The sequence below is a fragment of the Tinamus guttatus genome, unplaced genomic scaffold (assembly GCF_059628265.1).
Source record: "Tinamus guttatus ecotype Peru unplaced genomic scaffold, ASM5962826v1 Tinamus_guttatus_pri_ptg000397l, whole genome shotgun sequence".
NCBI lineage: Eukaryota > Metazoa > Chordata > Aves > Tinamiformes > Tinamidae > Tinamus > Tinamus guttatus.
Window position 1 is genome coordinate 3659119 of NW_028288931.1, and position 20753 is coordinate 3679871.

The 20753-nt window shown below is 40.4% G+C and overlaps 1 protein-coding gene across 1 annotated transcript in view; it reads left to right on the plus strand.

Moving 5' to 3' along the window:
- The window catches only part of RLF (RLF zinc finger), a 40459-nt gene extending 23327 nt beyond the window's left edge, over positions 1 to 17132 (plus strand). Inside the window, exons 6-8 of the mRNA XM_088531175.1 lie at positions 3300 to 3436; positions 9115 to 9256; positions 11997 to 17132. Coding sequence (XP_088387301.1) covers positions 3300 to 3436; positions 9115 to 9256; positions 11997 to 16718 — 5001 coding nt within the window. The 3' untranslated portion in view covers positions 16719 to 17132. The remainder of the gene's footprint in view (positions 1 to 3299; positions 3437 to 9114; positions 9257 to 11996) is intronic.
- The last annotated feature ends 3621 nt before the right edge of the window (positions 17133 to 20753 follow it).

The following is a 20753-nucleotide window of genomic DNA, read 5'->3' on the forward strand; positions in this document are numbered from 1 at the left end:
TTCTCACCGTAGAAGTAGCTTGCAAACACTAGTTAGGCTCAGAATTCAGATTTCTGCCCACCGAAGAGTTAAGGCTGGTGAACTACTACTTATAAAATATTATGTGTATTATTTCTTGTACTTTCTAGTCCTTGACATGATGTTAGTGCACGTGTAATATATAATGTGACTGTGTAACTTAAGATCTACGTTTACAAGGGTCTTCTGTTCCTCTGCAGGAAACAAAGACAATATAAAGCCGAAAAGTTTTCTCTGATTTACTGATTACAAAGCTTGGCCTGAGCATGACAGTTTTGTGGAGCCAATTAAAATGTTCACACGTGCATTAAAATGATCCCACTCGCACAAATTAGAAACTTAAAAGCAGTCATCTCTTAAATTCTATAGACAACATCAGCAGAGGAATAAGGAAGCGTTTTGGGGTTGTGTAACTGAGAAGAGTGAAAGCGAAACTTGTTAAAATACTGAGAGGAGGATAGGAACTTCTCCTGGCTCCATTTGCAAAGGATTCCTAGATTGTGCTGAGTTTGTGTGCTGGTTAAACCAAATGTTCCTTTCCTTCTGCTTACCTCCCTAACTTATAATTTGGCTGGGAGATGCCAAGAACTTAGTATTTATGTTTGTTGCCCTGCATGCTAGTCTTGATGAAATATTTCTGATATAGATCATGGTTTTTAATAAATTTTTAGCTGGGCAGCAGCTGTCATTCTTGTAGGTATAGCAAAATATTTACCCTAAATGAGACAAACTGCTAAAAGAAAAATACCCTCTGTAAAAAGCCCCTATTACAGAGGAATGAAGCAGAACTTGAACATAAATGATCTGGCAAGTTAGGCCATCAAACTGTAGCTCTGCCCTTCGGGGGAGTATTTATTTCCTGATGGCTTCAAACTGACACAAGGGCATGTTGTCCTAGCTTATCTTACAGTCTCTGAGTCAGTCTCTGAGTAGAAACTAAATTGCTTTTAGTCCCCTGAATGATGTATTTTTAGCTTCTGAAAGGAAAGCAAGTCTCCCTAGATAAGTAGAGTTTAATATCACCTTTTTTTAAGGTGTACTAACATAATATCTTCATTTAAAAAAAAAAAAAAGTTTAATGAAGAAAAATGGTAGAAGGCTCAGGTTAGTGGTAGTAGAATTGTTATTAACATAAAATGAAATGTTCTTATAGTCTAAAATGTTCTTTTTTAATGATTTAATTACTCTTGGTTTCCTTTTTTTAATATAAGCTAAAACAACAGGAAAGACAAAACCAAGATCATCTCTTGCAGTCATATGTTCCAGGCAGTAATTCTTCAAGTGTAAAGTGATGTCTAGTGTCTTTTTGACACGTAAATATACAGGGAGAATGACAGCGTTTTTCAACAATTTTAATATGAAGTATCTTAGTAGCATGTATTTTGTTGTGCTAAACTTCTGTTCAGAAGGCAGTCTAGTTTGGTTAGGTTCTCCATCGGAAACCTAACACAATCCCAGATATACTGAATTTACTAAATGCTTTATCTGTGCCAAGTATTGGAGTTGTTCATATTTGCTCCACTTGCTGGTCCAGTCCCCTCTGAAACAACCAACAAAGTTCTAGATGATGCAGGTGGCTTTAAGTTTATGGTGTTTTGCATCACTGTAGCCTCATTAAACTCTCGTTAGTTGGTGTTTTTAGTCTGTAGTTTTAAGATTGAAGTCTGGAGGAAACATCCTATACTTGCTTGTACCAATAACTATTAAAAAAATATTAAATTTGGAAGAACAGGCTTGTAGCAGACCACTGCAGTCTCTTGCGTGTTTTAAGAATGAATGTGGCAATATTTGAGAAAGGGCATCATTGAAGAAAAAAAAACTAAGAGGAAAAATATTGGGTTTGCTTAATTTTCCTAGTTTGTGTTGCAAGATGTAGTGATGCAACTTGTAGCTTACATAGGACAGGAATAATTGAATGAAGTGATAGAAGTTGAACTCGTGCATTTCCCACACAAACTGAAAGAATATGTGTCTGTACATACCTTAAGGTAAGATTATAAGAAAGCTGTTGCCTGCATCTTGAAGAGATTACATGAGTGTAGCTTCTTAATTAACTGTCATCTCCTGCGTTTCAAGACACAGTATATTCCAGTACCCTGCAACAAATTTGACAGACTAGAGCTGTGATTATTCTGAAAGTTCTTTTTCTGCTCCTACAGTGCTACCCACACAGTTTTGAATGCAATCTGTTCTTGAAATTACTACTGGAGGAAAGAATGAGGTATGATGTTAGTACAGGACAAGAGTGTGTAGCTAGTATAGCTGTAGCATAAAATGCAATTTGCAGTGTGGTCGTGTTTTTTCCTATTTGCTCCAATATTGTTCTTTCCCCTCCGGCTCTGTGTTTGAATAAAGCAATGAGATATGAGGTGAGGAGCAGGTTTTTGTAGTGCTCCAAGTTTGGAGATGTCTGGAGTAGAAAATGTGAGAACTTTGGGACCGAGACTTGGTTAAGGAGAGATTTCGTCTGGGAACAGGATTGTCAATAGGAAAAGAGCAGAAAGGACCCTGGTAGAGAAGGAAATAGTTTGTATAGGAGAAATGTGGAAGCAGAGTGGGGAGTGAATTAAGTATGAGGAACTATGGAGATGGGTAGCTCCAGAGGTTTGAGATCTTGAATAGACCAAAATTGTCTAAATATAAAAACTGATTGGTCTTCACATCTGCAGCAGCTGTGGCTTGTGAAGTGCTCAAATATCTGCTGCAAGAGGTCGTCATGGGTCTCAAGTTGAAGGTCAAGAGTCAGTGGATCCTGGAACACGTTGACTTTGCACAGTAAAATCCAATGCCAAACTTGTATGGAAAACAGGATTATACCTGTTTCTCTTCTCAGTTTAACTGGATGCTTGTAAACTTCCTATATCATTTTTCATGATTAGTGAGGTTTTTTTATAATAACAGCTGTTTAGAGGAAATGTTCCTCAAGTGTGGTCTATTTCATGAAGTAGAATTAAATCCTATGAAATAATGTGCCACAAATACTGTGGTCAGGAATGGCTGCAATCACTGAGGGGGAATAGGGAGTTTTATTTGGAGTGTTGTCCTTATGTATTTTGGTGGACTCTCCAAAATAAATAATCATAAAAAAGAGCAATACTGAAAAGTATCAGAACTAGCTGGTATAAACTTAGTGCCTTCTGTGGCCAAAAGCTGTCATAGGAACTCTGGGTATTAACAAAGCACTCATTCCTTTTAATGCATTTTTGACACTGCTTCCTTTGACGTATTAATATGTTTTTGTAAAATTGCTCAGAAGGAAGTGCCTTTTTTCATTCTTTTAGATTGCGAAGGTGGATTGCAAGGAAGTACTGGACATCATATGTAATCTGGAATCTGAAGGACAAGAAAACACTGCATTTGTTCTTTGTACCACATACCTTACTCACCAGCTGCAAACAGCAAATGTGTATTGCTCTTGGTAAGTAACGAGCGTCACCACTGCTTTGAACTGGTCTCTTCATTGTCTACTGGCTTTCATGCAGTAAAATAGAATAACTCATTTCTGTTGTGGATATATGGTGGATGTATCCTTAAGTTGAAGCACATCAGCCTGATGTATCTCTAGATAAATAACTCATCAGGAAACAAATAAGCAGTCACTTGTATTCTTCGATTATAGCTGCACTAATGCAGCCAGCAAATGAACGTCAGACAGGGTTGTCTACGTTCTTCAGAAATCAAACTGCGTTTGTATGAATGGCATTAATAGTAACACTTGAATAGTACAATAGAGCTGTAAGTCAGCACTGCTGGGTAAGTACTGCCTGGGTTTCTGTTCTTGATACTAAGCACCTAAAACTTGTGAATCTGCAAAGCTCATTGTAACTTAGTTCAGTTTTTTCTCTCCCTTTAGAGTACTTAACCCATTAGAGTTTGATCCTTTTTTCAGCTTTCTGAAGAGAAATAGTAGGAATGTATGTAAATATTCCCCTTAAACTCTTCACCATAACAACCTTTTTTCCTCTGGAGACCCTTTTTATGTTTCAGCTGCCTAGAATGTGGTAGGCAAATTGGTGGAGCTGTTTTCAGGCTTTATAGAGTAGATTTGTAGTTGTGGCTTTGAAACCATGGCTAATGTGCAGTTTCCTCCTAATCAAACTCTGATCTGGATAATGCTGTAACTTATCAAATGTCCCAGATATATCTTGGAAATCTGCAGTCAGCTGTGACAGTTCATCCACTCCACATTTTTAAAAGCTATGAAGGAAAATTTTCATAGCATTGTGTCAGCAAGAATGATTGATAGTTTTGTCTGGTTCAGTCCTTTGTACACGAAGACTAGAGGGTGTTGGATACACACTTCTCCATCAGCCCAAGGATGACTTTTTAACCAGAAGCATGGCTTGTAGAGAGAAAAGAGCTCTTGGAAGAGTCCGGGCAGTGGAGACTCCACCATACACACAACCTTGAGGTTGGCTGTTATTTACCACTGAAATGTGTTTTCGGAGATGGCTAGAGTAGGGGATGGAGCTACATCCAATGCATAGAGCAATAATTCTCATTAAGCCAACACAGATAATATGTACTTCAGCCTTGTATGTTCTGTGTTTCAAAAAACAAAACTAACATTCCTTAAGGGTGAACTAAATGATCTGTTGTTGTCCAAAGAGACTTGTTAAGGAGCTCTATTTAAGAGCTATATCTCTAGGGTGCAGGTGAAAAGGATCATAGTTCAGGTGCAGCTGAGACTGTTGATATGAAAGAAAAGTACTTCAGTGCCATGGTATTTAGAGGTAAGAAGTAACTCTCCTTTGTGACAACAACCACGGGACACTTCTGGCTTGAAGTACCAAGACTGAATTGAAACTGGTTAGAATTTTAGCAGAGCTTTCACGTCCATTCAGTCTAATGTGCACTTTCTCCCGAGTAATAGGCCAGGAGATCAGTGGGAAAGGAGTGTTTCTTACTTCCATGCCAGTTTGGTCCATGATACACCTGACTGAGGCTGTTTACACAGGACATAGTGCGACTGTAACATGAGTAGGTATCTCCAGCTTTAAAATTAGTTCATGTAAGTGACAAGTAGCGAAGGCTTAAAACTACAACTGTTAGCATAGTCTGGTGACACAAGTATGTTCCTACTTACTGAAGTTGTTAGCAAGCTTGTGTCACTCTCACTGAAGCCCTATCATTGTCTTCTACTGTTGATGGTTGTTCAGGGTCAGGTTCTAGTTCAAACTGTGCTGGTATGTCCAGCAGTGCCACAAGTGGGTGCTCTGCTGTTGTGTGGACATATGGAAGGTTCCAGTTCCCTTTGCTTTTCCCCTGGAGCCAGAAAGGAGAATGAGGCCTTTTGTGTAACACTGAAATTGTGTGGGGTATAAATTCAAAAATCTAGTGTTGTGCATAACTGTACAGCAGGGTTCTGCATGACCAATGTGGCGTGATTCATTTAAGAGGAAAGTCTCCAGGATCTTCTGATAGACTCATTCTTACTGCTGTAATGCTTCTTAATCACCTGGAACCCTTCAACAGGTTCCTTCCTTCCAGACTATATCTTTAACCATTACCCTTTTAAAGTTCCTTTGTTTGAAAGGCAGGATGTTGCGCCGATCTAATGGTAAAATGTTGTTTTGTGTTGGCCTTACTGTACTGATCGTCACCCCCTTTCCTTGTGGAAAATGCAGATGTAGTGATTATTTAGGCACAGTATGGATGAATTCAGCTGGCTGATATGGGAGAAAACTTAATTTTTGAGGGTTAATTTTCTGTGACATCAGCCAGCTGAACTGATTAGGAATACAGATATAGTCTTCCCATCAAAAAAGAGGCTCCAGCCCTGTACAGACTCTGCTCACTGGAATCACTGCAGACTTGATTTGCATCCATGGCCTGAACAGCTAAGGTGATGTTGCTTTCTCTGCATCAGTAATTTTAATAAGCTCAGACACAAATGTGCTAAATAAACATCCGAGCTGTCAGAGGGGGCAGTGAGGAGCACAACAAATGTAAGTTGGACCCATTGTTATGTTCACATTTGGCTTCACTCTAGAGCTGAACCTGCTGTGGGAGGATCAAATGTTAGAGGTAGCTTGGCAGCCATTAAATGTTTTAATGCTATAACTTAACCATGTATTTTTAGTATGTCTTTATGTATGTAAGTTAAGAAATCTTTCTGAGACCAACTGCCTTTTCTAAAGGATCGCCATGTTTTAGATGATTCTCTTCAAAGATAGCCCTATAGAGTTTAGAAAAACAGGAGTGGCTGTTAAGAGCTTATTTAACTTGGAAGCACTTTTCCATCTACTGATAGTTGGACTTTTTCTAGGAATGTCATGAACGCCATTTGGGTTGTGCTTTTTCAAAACAATAAAATACAACTTGTGTATGTGTAGTCATAACTGTGTGTGGTGTTTCAATTCAATAAATGATTACAGCTCTAATTGGTTCTGACCATGTGCTTCTGGAGCATTATATAACTTGACAGAACTGAATGTTGATGACTCAAATGTTTAATCATTTTTTAAAGGAGGAAACACAGAGAATAAGAAAAGCAGAGACCCTTTGGTACATGGTGGCCTGCAGGTTAGCTTCCCTTTGCACAGTAATCTATGTGGTTATGGATTCAGCTCAAGGGATGAGCTGTATGTACTTGAAAACGTTCCATGTGCAGGATCCGGAAATAAAATTGATTCCTGCAGAATTACTGGGAATGTTTTCCTTAACTTGACAAGGTGCCCGCTGCACTGATGGGATATGTTCTGATAAGCCAGCCCTGGCTCTGCTTTCACAGATGCTGCAGGGAAGCAGCATTATTGAACACAGTCCTGCTCACTGCTGGCCAACTCTGCCCCTTGCCCTTCTCCAGGCCTTGGTATATGCAGGTTCAAAGAGAACAAGCTCAGCTGGGAAAAGACCTATGAAAAACAAGGGAAAAGGGGATTTTTTTGAGACTGTTACTGTGAATGAGGCTATTAAAAAGGTAGAGGGGGAAAAAATCTCTGTAGAATTGGCTGCACGAGTCTCCCTCTGTTTTGTCTGCGAGTGCATCTTGACCTGTGCTGAGCACATCCAGTTACCCCGGGTGAAACCGTGTACAACCCCCTTCACTAGTGCTAGGCTGGCTTACCAGCCGCTCAGACAAGTGCCCAGGAGTCGGGATTGCTGCTTCTGCACGTGCTGTAACATCACCCTTGTACTGTAGAAAAGGGGCAAGTTCTCATTCTCTTCCTCTCTTCCCAGCTGTGGCACCTGCCTTGTGGCACCTTGCCTAAACCTTTTATTATTCTCACATAGTTGGAGTGGTTAATCTATTTCATTTTTTTGCCTATCCTTTAGCCTCAAATGGTGCCTGCAAGATAAGGTTAGCAAAATGGATGCATACCTGTCTATGAACTAGTTTTATTGGTGTGAAGTTTCATTTTGTTGCTGAAGATGGAGGCAAACACTTTGTAGGTGTTCCTCATCATGAAAACTGGAAATTTCTCCAGTGCTTCCTGCTTATGGTCCTATAATAATACCTAATGCTACTTCTAAGCTATGATTTTGCTTCCCCCTGAGGATATCTGCTATCTTTAGGTCTTAAATCAAGGAAGAGATGATTCAGTAGCAGTTGCCTTATCCTCAAGTCAGAAAACTTATCAATCCGTGAAATAATGTAATTTTTAAGGTTGACCCAAGTGAAATTAAATGTGAACTTCGGCTAAGCACAACCACAAAAAGTGCTTCTCTGGTCTGCTATACTAATAACACTATTTCTTGATATCTGTGTGGCTGGAGTGCCTTCTCTTTGCCATCTGCTCCCTGCCTCAAATCAGTCTGAAATAGAAAATGGCTCGAGTACTGAGCACTGTCCTATCTATCCACATGCATGAAGACAGTGTAGAACACTTCAACAACACCATCCTTGAGGACCCCTTTCCACAACGTACTCTAGATTTGCAGAAGGAAGGGGCTGGATGAGCAGAGGAATAGGATGGCACTGAAAACTTTTTGCCTTGCAAGAACCTCTTGGGAATAAAGGATTATCCAGAATAATGCTGCTTCTGTCCGTACTCCTCCAATGCAGCTTTCACTGTCTGACTGTGAAAGGCTGTTACCATCTTTCTAGGCTTTTATATATATATATATATATATTCAGTTATATGCAATAATTGCATCCCACCAGTGATTCGTGACAAGGCTTTTTCATTTTCACGTGATTCAGGGTTTGAGATTAGGATTGCAAAAGCTCAAAGCAAAAATGCTGCTGCTGTTCATTGTGCAGTCTGCATAGGTGTTTTTCCTTTTTGTTGTTACAAGCTGTGAGTGACCTCAGTCTGGAAACCAGCATGTATAACTTGATGTATAGGGACCTTGAGTTAGCAAAGGTGAAGTTTGCTTGAGTAAAATAGCAGCAGAAAATCTCTTGCATCAACATATAAGATAACAGAAACTGTACCTGCTGCTTTTTTCTTTTTGTGGCACTTCATCTGTGATGGGAAAGTGATGCAAAGTGACAGTTTGCACCGTGCAACAGCTGTGTTGCCCTGGATATAATAAATCGCTTAACAGAGCGGCTCTGTGTTTGAATCGTACAAACAGTAAAACATGTAACCACGCAAACAATAGACAAAGTCCTGGGCTTGTCTGTGTGTCTTATGTAACACTTCCCAATGTGTTCTGGTAGAGGCATCATTTGAAACATCGAGTGGGAGTTGTATCATTTGGAGGCTGGTGTCAGCATCTAAGCTTCTTGCCTGCTGGGGGAAAGCTGGCAACTTTGTATTGTGAATCATCTTTCCTCTTTTAAATTTGTAGCTACAGGTGCTTTCTTCATCCCCTCTGCCCACCTCCATCCCGCGAGTGAGGAGGGAGGCTGGGCAGTCAGCTTATATGTGGATGTCTGCATGAAGTGAAATGAATCCTACCGCAAGTGTGTCTGCCCATTGGATAACAGGTTATTGATCAGGAGGGTTTTGATGTCTTAAAAGGAAGGCACAATTTGAAAGAGTTCTCTGCAGCACTTCTAGGAGATGGAGACCTGATTCAAGGGTGTCCTGCTTTTTAATGACCCTCAAATTCTTATGGTGTCAACTCTTGAGTTAAACTGTGTAGACTCTGGGTGAATTATGCAAATCTGCACTGTGCTTACAATCTGCCTTCAATGTTTTGCAGGGAACTGACACTTTTCTGGAGCAAATTGCAAAGAAGAATTGATCCATCTTTGGATTCCTTCTTGGAAAGATGTCGTCAGTTTGGCATTATTGCCAAAACACTACAGCATTTATTTTTCCTGATAAGAGTCATACAATCTGAAGTAAGTAAGCTGCTGTCCGGAGTTCTTGAACACAGCTGGAGCTGTGCTTTGTTAGTAACTTCATTGAACCAATAAGGAAATTATACCTTATTTCATTATTCTGGCTTTCTGATTAAGATCCTGATATCTTATTTATACAAATAACTGAAAGAAAATGCCTACCCACTGTGATTTTAGTCAGTTTGACCCAAATTCAAGTTACCTTCAATCAGTATGAAACAGTGTTGTTTCTCACTCTTAAAATACCAGATGATTGTATTTTGCACAAAAGGGACTCTTGTAGTTTAAGGATATATCCTCATCCTATAAATCTGTGGTGCCGTCACATTTGGAGTTCTACCTTTTCTGATCCCTATCTCTAAGTAGGCACAGCAAGATTCAAGAGATGCCTAGCAGCCATTTTTTAAAAGCTGGGAAACTCTGTTAGAAGAGAAATGGAAACAGTGAAATCAATCCATTTAGCATGAAATAAATGTCGGATTATATTTAGGATGCTTTTTATAAACTTGCTATGCCTATTCAGTTGCTTATTCTGGGTATGTTCAGTCAAATTTTCTGTTTTCCTTTGACTGTTAAATGGGCTGCAAATACCCTGTACCTAGGTTCTGTAGGGACTGGATTTTGGGGGAGTATTTATGAAAGCAAATAAATCATGGAATCATTATGGTTGGAAAAGACCTTCAAGATCATCAAGTAAGTCCTGCAACACCATGAGCTGCTAAGCCATGTCCCTAAGCGCCGCATCAACATGTTCCTTGAGCACTACCAGGGACGGTGACTCCCCCGCTGCCCTGGGCAGCCTGTTCCAATGCTTCACTACTCCTTCCATGTGGAAATTCTTCCTAATGTCTAACCTGAACCTCCCCTGGTGCAACTTGAGGCCATTTCCTCTTGTCCCACTGTAGTTGTTATGCAGAAGAGATCAACTCCCTCCTCACTAGCACCTCCTCTTGGGTAGCTGTAGGGAGCGATAAGGTCTCTTCTCCAGACTAAACAACCCCGGCTCCCCCAGCCACTGCTCATGAGGTCTGTGCTCCAGCCCTTCCCCAGCTCCGCTGCCCTCCTTCAGACACGCTCCAGCACCTCCATGTCCTCCTTGTAGTGAGGGCCCCAAAACTGAACACTGTATTCGAGGGGCGGCCCGGGGACGGTCACTGCCCTGGTCCTGCTGGCCACGGGTGCGCTGTTCCTGGTACAAGCCAGGATGCCGTTGGCCTTCTTTGCCCCTTGGGCTGCTACGCTGTTCTTAATAAAAACTGAGGAAAAAATAAACTAGCTGGTAGTAGTAAGACTTTAACTATTCTAATTATATGGCTCAGATAATGAAAGTTAAATTGCATACAAGCTTTTTTTTCCCTTCAGAGTATTATTGTTTCAGTTAATAATAATGCTTTGTTCAGAGAAATGTTTGTTTCCACTTTCTCTAAAATGGGCTTATTTCTCCTTTCGAATTGGGTGGCAGTGTACAGTCGTGTTACAGTGATACACTGTGACTTGCATACCGATTCTTCCTCTGGTCTCTGAGACCCTTGGAAGAACATTTCTCCTGGGAAAGCAGCTTTTTAGTGCTGTATAGCAAATTAACACAGCTATTGAATTAAAAAAGTATCACCTGACTTCTAATAGCTCGTGTACACTGAGGGTAAGAGCTAGTTAATTCTTCTGAGGTGTTACGAAGATATCAGTCATTGAGCAGTATTCACACTCTGCCCAGTGAAGGAGATAGGAGGCTTTAAATACAAAGCACTATCTTCAGATAGGTACTTCTGCGTGTGTAGTGTGCAGTGGGGATTTGCCATTTTGCCCTATTTTGCTTAAACTGGGGATTTGCCATTTTTCATGTTTCATTTCTTTGCAGGGTTTCATCATCTGCTAACATGTTCATATCATGCATATTAGTTAAAAATGTCCTTTTTTTATCATCTCTCAACACTTGATAAATCTTAACTGTTGCTCGTCTCTACAAATGATAACTAAATGGTTACTTCATGCATTCACATTCTGTATTCCCCCAAAGTTTACTATTGTCAGATTTTGGAACAAGATCGCTTTCAATTTTGTCCAGGTAGAATCTGGCATATATGCTGTTTCTAGATCAGTGGATGGATGATGTTCGTAGGTATCCTCTTAATACAATTGAGCACTATTTCAAGAAGTTAAATAGACTTTTCAGAAGATCTTTGGAATTTAAATGTCAGTTATCTTCATCAGGAAGCATTTCTGGAACCATAATGCTTGTAATATTAAGGTTTTTTTAAAAGGTATAAATTTGCATTAATTTCCTTCACAGTGTGCCAGATGTGCTGAATTAATATCCTTTGTGGATGCTGCAGAAGGAGCATAGGTAGCAGATTTGTACCCTTCATTTTAGACATCTGACTCGGTGATGCCTGAGGGTCGGTGGAGGGGTGTTTCAGTGTCCGGTGCCCAAGGTTTCACAGACTGCACTGACTGTTCCACAGAGTGCACTAAATGCGAGAGAGATCACCTTGCTTTCAAAAACCAGAACAAGGTCATCATGTAAAATAATTGTTAACTACTTAATGCAGTCTAAATATGTTCTGAATATGTGGTAGGTGCTATTTTATTGGAAAGTCTTGGAGATTGGCTATCCATAAAGCTTTCCTATTATCAGGAAGCCTACAGAATATAGGTGTAATTCTTTCAGAGAGAAGTTCTAGAGAGAACACATATACACCAAAGAAAAGTAATTTTTCTTTTCTTCTTTGCTTAATAACAGGCAGAAGAAGCAGGACTTGCTGTGTCCGTTTTATTGTGTGTGAGAGCCCTTCAGATTAGATCAAATGGAAGTGATGAAATGAAGACCTCTGTGTGTAAAACAATCGCATGCCTTCTACCAGAAGACCTTGAAGTTAGAAGAGCCTGTCAGCTCACCGAATTCTTACTTGAGCCAACTTTGAGTGGATTTAATGTGTTGGAAGAGCTCTACATGCAACCAGATCAAAAATTCGATGAAGAAAATGCACTGGTTCCAAACTCACTCCGCTGTGAGCTCCTTTTAGCTTTAAAAGCATATTGGCCATTTGATCCTGAATTTTGGGACTGGAAGACTTTAAAGCGACATTGCCTTAAATTACTAGGGAAAGCAGCTTCTGATTCTGAGGATGATATAAGTTGTAATATGTCAATCAATGAAACTGACCTCTTAGATAGTTTCTTAAGTGACTATGATGACACGAAAGAACATAAATGTTATGATGGAAAAGATTCAATAAATAATCCTAAAGAAAAAGTAAGAGTAAAAAAACCAATTGGTTCTTCAGAAAGATACCAGAGATGGCTTCAATACAAGTTTTTTTGTGTGCTCTGCAAAAGGGAGTGTATAGAGGCTCGAATACTGCACCACTCTAAGATGCATATGGAAGATGGTATTTATACGTGTCCAGTGTGTACAAAAAAGTTCAAGAGAAAGGAGTTTTTTGTACCGCATGTAATGGAACATGTTAAAATGCCGCCTAGTCGAACACACAGACCTAAGAAGAAAATAATACTGAAAAAAGAGAGATCGCCACAAAAGATAATAGCTTCCAGCAGCTCCTCTCCAGGACTTCAGGAAAAGCTGCATCAGCCCCAACTGTCTGAAAAACTTGAAAATGATGCAAATGAATACGTCACATTTAGCCAGTTGGAAAATTGCCAGCTACAAGACAGAGACATCTACCCATGTCCTGGGACAGATTGTTCTAGAGTATTTAAACAGTTTAAATACTTAAGTGTGCATCTAAAAGCTGAACATCAAAACAACGATGAGAATGCCAAACACTACCTGGATATGAAAAACAGGAGAGAGAAATGCGCTTTCTGCCGCCGACACTTCATGACGTCCTTCCACCTGCGGGAGCACGAGCGAGTTCACTGTGGCCCTCAGCCCTACATGTGTGTGTCAATGGATTGTTACGCTAGGTTTGGCTCTGTTAACGAGCTGCTTAATCACAAACAAACACACGATGATCTTCGTTATAAATGTGAACTAAATGGCTGTAATATTGTTTTCAGTGACTTAGGGCAACTTTACCATCATGAGGCACAGCACTTCAGAGATGCATCATACACATGCAACTTTTTTGGTTGCAAAAAGTTTTATTACTCAAAAACTGAATTTCAGAACCACCTTGCAATGCATAATATTGCAGTGTCAAATGGGGAAGGGAAGCAGACAGTAAAACTTGAAGAGTCTGTTTCAAAAGGCAAATTCAGTTATCTTCCAGAGTCCCAACTGGTTGAACAGTCTGAAAGCTCCAGTCCGAATGAAAACCTGGATCCAACGAGCTCTCAGGAAATTCCACAGATAAAGGAAGAAGAGCTCTCTGACAGCGAAGATCTGGACAGTGAGAGTAATTGCAGTGTTCATTGTGGGAACCACAGCTCAGCTATAAACCAAACCCAGGTGTCTCCTTTATTGATCGAAACAATGGCTCACAATCAAACAGTTCCTAATTTTCTCGTGTCCCAGGAAGGAGTCTTCCATTCAGCAGATGGGAAAGAACAGTGCTCTCACGAGGCAGTTTGCCTTGATGGAAAAAGCTTTTCCTGTGGCTTTGAAGGATGCTGCGCAACACACAAAAATGCCAGAAGTATGCAAAAACATCTGCGTAGGGCCCACCCATATAACTTCAAAGGTAAAAAAAAGATGGAGATGAAAACTAAAGACTTTCTGAATCTGCTGAGTGATGCTCAGGACAGTAAATCCCCTGGAGACATTGGTACAGAGCTGGATCATAATTCAGATACAAATGCTGATTCTCCAGAAAGCCTGTGTTACAATAAAGGAAACAATGGGCTGAAAGAGGAAAATTATCCTTCTTCCCCAGAAGCATCTTTTTATGACAGTTCTAAAGTATCAAATATTGAAGACAATATGCTGGAACTGCTTTTAGGCTTGAAACATCTCAGCTTAAAAAATTCCACCATTCAGAATTCTTCAAGACACAAGCCCTTTTTGAGTTCTTTACAGTCCTATTCGTCTAGGGATACCAAGTGCCCTGAGTCAGGAGTGGATGAAGCTACCTCAAAATTTCAGTTTCAAGAAGATAACTTACCTAGCCAGTATCTTACCCAGCTGGCAGCTAAACCATTTTTCTGTGAATGTCAAGGATGTACTTGTGAATTTGTGACCAGAGAAGCTCTCTTAATGCATTATGTTAAAAAGCATAACTATTCAAAGGAAATGGTTCTTCAGTTAAACATGTTCCAGCATCGGTACTCACCGTTTAAGTGTCATATTTGCCAAAGATCATTTACAAGAAAAACACATCTTAGAATTCACTATAGAAACAAACATCAAATTGGCTGTGAGAGGATGACACACAAGGTTTGTTCCAATGATAAACTGGATCATGGAAGTTTATGTACGGAGGGTGTACGTAACACTGTTCCAACATCTGTCTCTGCAACCAAGGTTGAATTCATTGAACATTCAGACCACTCCAAGCAGCTTTATCATCCCAAAAAGGAAGACTGTAGTTCTGAGACTGATTTGGAGTCCAGTGAAGAGACAGACAGTAGTATAACAAGAAAAACATCTAACATCGCTTCCCTGGACAGTCATAGGGAAGAACTGGAGGCAAGAGAGGGAAGAGGAAGCAAAAGAACAGTTGCTAAAGGAAACTTATGCTACATATTGCATAAGTACCACAAACCATTTCATTGTATTCATAAAAGTTGCAACTCTGCTTTTACTAACCAGAAAGGTTTGATACGCCATTATAGGACTGTTCACCAGTATAACAAGGAACAGCTCTGCTTAGAAAAAGACAAAGCAAGAACAAAAAGGGAACTTGTCAAATGTAAAAAAATCTTTGCATGCAAGTACAAAGAGTGTGGTAAGCGTTTTCTGTGTTCTAAAGCCCTTGCTAAGCATTGTAGTGACTTCCACGATGAACATATAGAGGATCAAAAAATGCTTTCTGAAGCTGAATCTGCAAGATTTGCTTGTAACCAAGCCCATTGCCCTGCTGTGTTTTTTACTTTTAATAAGCTAAAACAGCACCTGGTAGAAGAACATGCCAGTGCAGAAAAAATAAACAAAGATTTTGAAATCCATTGTGACCTTAATGGCTGTGATCGAATTTTCACAAATTACAGTCACTACTCTCAACACGTGTATTTCCGACATAGTGAATACTATGATAGTCTCTTTGGAAATCGGAAAGAGGAAGATGATCTTGATAAGGATAAAAATGATCAAAATTATCTGAAAGACAATTTTGACATAAACAAGCAGAATGGGAAGCAGATAAAAGAAAAACCTAAAAGAATTAGCAAAAGTAAAGAAAAGCATTTGATTAATTTGAAAACAAAAGAGGAAGCCCTACAAATGTGCCAAGAGAAGTCTACCCAGACCCAGTACCCTTGCATGGTTCAGGGATGTCTGTCTGTTGTAAAATTGGAAAGCAGTATAGTGAGGCATTATAAACGCACACATCAGATGACCAATATGTATATAGAGCAACAGCTTCAGAAACTGGTTGTTTGTGTTAAATGTGGCATAATGACAGAAAAACAGTCCTCATCTGACACAGCTTTAGGCACGGATAAAAAAGGTACAAAAGTTAAAGAGGAGAAATCAGCTCATTCTGAGTGTGTGCAGGAAAGTGAAAAAGCTCCCAGTGCAAATACTGACCATGACCATCAGGGTCTAAGCAATGAAGACCAAAAAAGATGTCCAGCAAGTAGTGGGAGTTTCGAGACGAGCGCCTTTATGTATTCAGGCACTTTAAAATATAACCACAGTTCAAAAACTGGCAGTCCTGAAGAGCATAACTTAAGGGAGGCCGTTAAGTGTAAAACTGAAGATTTATCTGAAAGTAGTGAAAGAGAAAGCGGCTCTTATTTCTCCAATTTACAGTTAGAGTTGCAAAGAGAGAAAGATACAGAAGGATGTGAACACAGTACGGATAACCAAAATGCAAAAAGAAATGTACATTATACTACAAAAGACAAATTACAGAAGCAACCAGTGTCCAGACCATTTGACTTAAAGACATATAAACCAATGGGATTTGAGTCTTCATTTTTAAAGTTTATTCAGGAGAGTGAGGAAAAAGGTGACGACGATGATGATTTTGATGAGGTAGTGGAATGGGAGTCTCCTGAACAGTTTCCAGTTGATAGAATCCTGCAAAAAGATGGAGACTCTCAAAGGGATAGGGATGCGCCGGTAAACAGCCTTGTGAAGGAAAAAAATGCAGTTGTACCCCAAAATAATCATGGTCGGCTAACAGAAATACAGCCTATCATTTCAGAATCGTCATCTGCCCCTTCTTTAGAAAACCTGAGGACTATCTTGGACAAGGCACTAATGGATTGTGGAGACCTTGCCTTAAAACAGCTTCATTACTTAAGACCAGTAGTTGTTCTCGAAAGATCCAAGTTTTCCACGTCCCTTATTGACTTATTTCCAACAAAAAAGGCAGATGAGCTTTGTGTAGGAAGTACATAAGTAGTTTTGCTTAGAACAGATTGCCTCCACTACTGTTATATGGGGAGAACTTCAAATTAGAGCAGAAACTGTTACAGAACACACTGTTTAGGTTAGCTTAGACTGTTTAATTCCATGAATGTATAATATCTGTCAAAAATACAAGCCAAGTTAATTTAGCTCCCCATTTTTTTTTAATGGACAATGCTGATTTTGGTGCTATTTAACACATCAGAATACTGGGGGCTTCCTCTTGCAGAGTAAATGTGCATGATTGTATATGGAACAAGTACTAGGGTACCAGGGTTTGGGGGGTGATGGAGTTATTACTTGACTTGAATGTGCACCCTAGGGTGCTTTGTGTAACATATTGTACACTACAGCATCTTATATTTTTTGAGTTATGAGTTTCAATAAATTACAGTTTTTCACCCATTTGTTTACTGTATGGTAAATCTTTTTCTTTTAGGCAACTTTAACATGGTTTGCTTTTAGCAATTGAATTTGGGACCATTCTATCCACATTGGACCTTAATGTTCCTTAAGTTTGTCACATTTGTAGAGAGCTAATTAGGCTGATGAAGCAGCGCAGATGAGTTTTATTCTATAATATTTTCTGTCCTCCTTGCAGATGTTAAAGAATTAGTGTGAGTAGAAAACACTTGTCACATGTTACAAGTATTTTTCCCTTGATGAAAGAAGCTGCTTTCAGAATAGAGTGTATTCTACAGCGTGTTTGAAATTCCTTGCGAGACTTCCAAGACACTTGTGTCACAGGAAAGGACTAGTGCAGGTTTTGGCCTCCTTGCTCTTTTTTGGATAATGAACAAGACCTAAGTTGAAGATTTATAAAAGAAGTTATCTAATATCTTAAGCTGTTACTTATTTTTTGTTTCTTCTGCATACATTCCAAGACCCTGAATCTGCACACTGAATAAGTGGTATTTCCTAAACTCTCTGAGGATGACATGAGCAAGCTGCAATCACATTTTCTTACTAACCGAGGGTTTGGGGTTTTGTTGAGGTGCTTTGGTTTTAACACTATAATCTTAGAAGTAATAATCGAAAGAAAATGCAAACTTGAGAAAACAAAGAATTGGCTGGCAAGAATGAAGAAGACTATCTTTTATACATACATACATATATATATATATATATGTAATATATAAAATCTGCAGTACTGTATTATGAGCTATCCTGACCAGAAGGGGCATCTACACGAATTCACAGAAGTTGAGCGGGTTAAAAGCCCAGCTGAAAGTAGGGAGATATGTTGTTTATTTCTCTAAACGATATGGTTCTATTAGTGAAAGGATATTGTGCATGAATCTTTTCATTAGCTTTTCAAAAATAAAGTAAGGTAGGATTAAAAAGATCAAATAATGCACCAGTGCCAGGCACCTGAGCTACCTTTTATTACAACTAGCAACTGTATCAGCCTTAATAAAATTGCCTACTTCTCAGCTGGAGGGATATGGAGAAGGCAAGTGGATTCACTTAAAGCAAGGAGGTTGTCTCCAGATTTAGAAAGTGGGAAAGACACTTTTGCAACAATTCTTCAGGCTAGCAGAGTTCTCCGCAAGGGTAACTGAGCTGCCCGAGTCTTGTTGCACCGTGCGTGATTCTGTCGCTCCTCTCTGCGCTCCGACCGACATCTGCTGCCTGCAAGGACCTGCAGGTGTCTTGCAACACCCGGGGACAACTCAGATTCCCTAAGAAAATGGGAGAAAAACACTCCTAGCATCCTTACACGCATAAGAAAGCAGAAGAAAAATAAAAAATAAGAAGGTAATCTATTTCTGAGATGCTACTTTTAAGACGTAACTGCAACTTTTGGTAATTATATTTTAAACTAGCATATTGAAAATGTCATCTGCACTATCTCCCTGATTACAGTTTCCTTCTCTTTATTTTTACACATGACCAATACTCTAGAGATTGGTCATACTTAATAAACTTTATTCGAGAGCTTGCTTTCTTTTTCTGTTGATGCTTCTTGGAGGCCAGCCGACTTTAGCAGCAAGATTTGCATCCAGTAGTACAGGAACTTTCTTCAGGCTCTATAGTAAAATCACTTCAGTATGAAATTAAGGAGTTTTGCCCTTAGGCAGGAAGAGAACAGCTCCAGAACAGTGCAAGGAAGTAGAGAGATGGTCATCCTGTGGGAAATTTGGTATTGATAAGGGTTTTCTGGCAGATGTCCTGTGATGTGACTGGATTCAGTCTGATCAATGGAGGCTCTTGAAAATCAAGGTTTTTCTCCCTATTTCCTGGTCGGGAGCTTTCTGCCAGGTTACTGTGTTGAGTAAGAAGAGGGCCATAAGTTGCACAAGAGAAGGACAGAAGCGTGTACACAGGGAGAGCAGAAAATCAAGGAGCTAGAGAAGAGTTGCTGGGAAGGGGCTTTGCTAGTAGCTAGTCCAGATCCACTCAAAGCAGGACTGCCTCCAATGCTAGAACACCCATGACTTTGTCTAGGCATGTCCTGAAAATCCCAAAGGATGGAGATTCCACACACATACCCTGGAGACCTGCCCCAAGCTGAGCCTCCCACGCCATTGGCCCCTTGCACCACCGTGTGCTATTGATAAGCTTGGCTTCCCCGTCTTGTAGCCACCCTCCAAGCAGCTGCAGGCAGCCTCGAGCTTGTCCCCTGGACACCTCTCACCCAGACCGCCAAGGAGTAGTGAGCAACAGCCCTACACCCCGCTGGCACTCCAGCTCCCTACCGTTCTTAGGGATGGCAGACTGTGTCCTCACAATGTCGGGGACTGCATTTCAGCACCCATGGCTTGCTCGCATCTGGCCCCATGGAGCTGAACACATTCAGCTTCTCTGCATAGTTCCCAGTCCGTTACTGCCCCACTGCCAAGTGCCTCTCTCCTTCCCAAACTGCCAGTAGGTGCAGAAATCGGGGCAGACTTTGTGAAAACTGATAGAAAACAAGACAGTGAACTCTTCAGCCTTCTCCATATCACCATCTCTCATGGATTAACAAACCGACGACTTTCCCCAAACTTCCTCTTGCAGTTGGCATACTAGTATATTCCTTTATTGTTACATCTAATGTCCCTAAATGGTTTTGGCTCCAGATGGTCCTTGGCCTTTCTAATCTAATCACGCCTGAGCAATGTTTTCAAATGCCTCCTTTATTGCCTGTCCTTGATTTAACTTTCTGTATGCTGCTTTTTTGCATTTTAGGTCACTGAGAAACACTTTGCTTAGAAAGGTGTTCTGCTGAAATTCTTTTTTTTTCCTGCTGAGCAGTGAGGCAGCAAGAGGAAGAATGAATAAAGAAAAAGAGGATCAGCCTGTTTGGGAAAGGTGGTTCAGGTCTAGCATGTAAGTCCATGTTATGCGTTTCTGGGAAGAATGGCAAATATAAAAGGTACAGGTAAGGACTTCTGAGGAGCAACAGCAGGAACTGTCAAACAAGAAAGAATGGCAGAACGTTTTTTGTGACGTTTTGTGGCTAGCTGAAAAGCACTTGGGAGATAGGGTAGGATTTCAGATTCATGCTGGGAAAATGGAACAGCATGAAAAAAGATGCCGTGGTTCCATCAGACCTGAAATTGAAGACAGCAGTGGAAAGGATAGGGTGTCATACTGGTTCCAGTGGGAGAGATGTACCTATGGCATAGCAATACTCAGAAACAACTGATTGTTTCTGCATTTTTACAGTTACCAGAGGAGCAAAGCTAGGGAAAGGAGAAAGTGTATAGCTACTATACACCTCTCCGCATCTGCGATGAGCGCAAGTGATCAATTCCAGCACTTGCCAGGCCTGTGGGAATAGGCTCCCAATGATCAGCACACACATCCTCACCCCCTCTCGCTACGGCAGAGCTCAGAAGCCCTCCCTGGCACGGCAGCTCACAACTCCAGGCCTCGGTGAGCTAACATGGCATTTCATTACCCTTGCTGTTCAGCTTTGGCCTCCACTCTCCAGGGTTCCTCTGCACACTGCGTGCTACTGCGGAGGGCTGGGTACTGACCTAGGTGCCAAGCTCCAGCGGGGTGGTGTGTTAAGCTTGCCCTTGCTCAACCAGCTCTGCT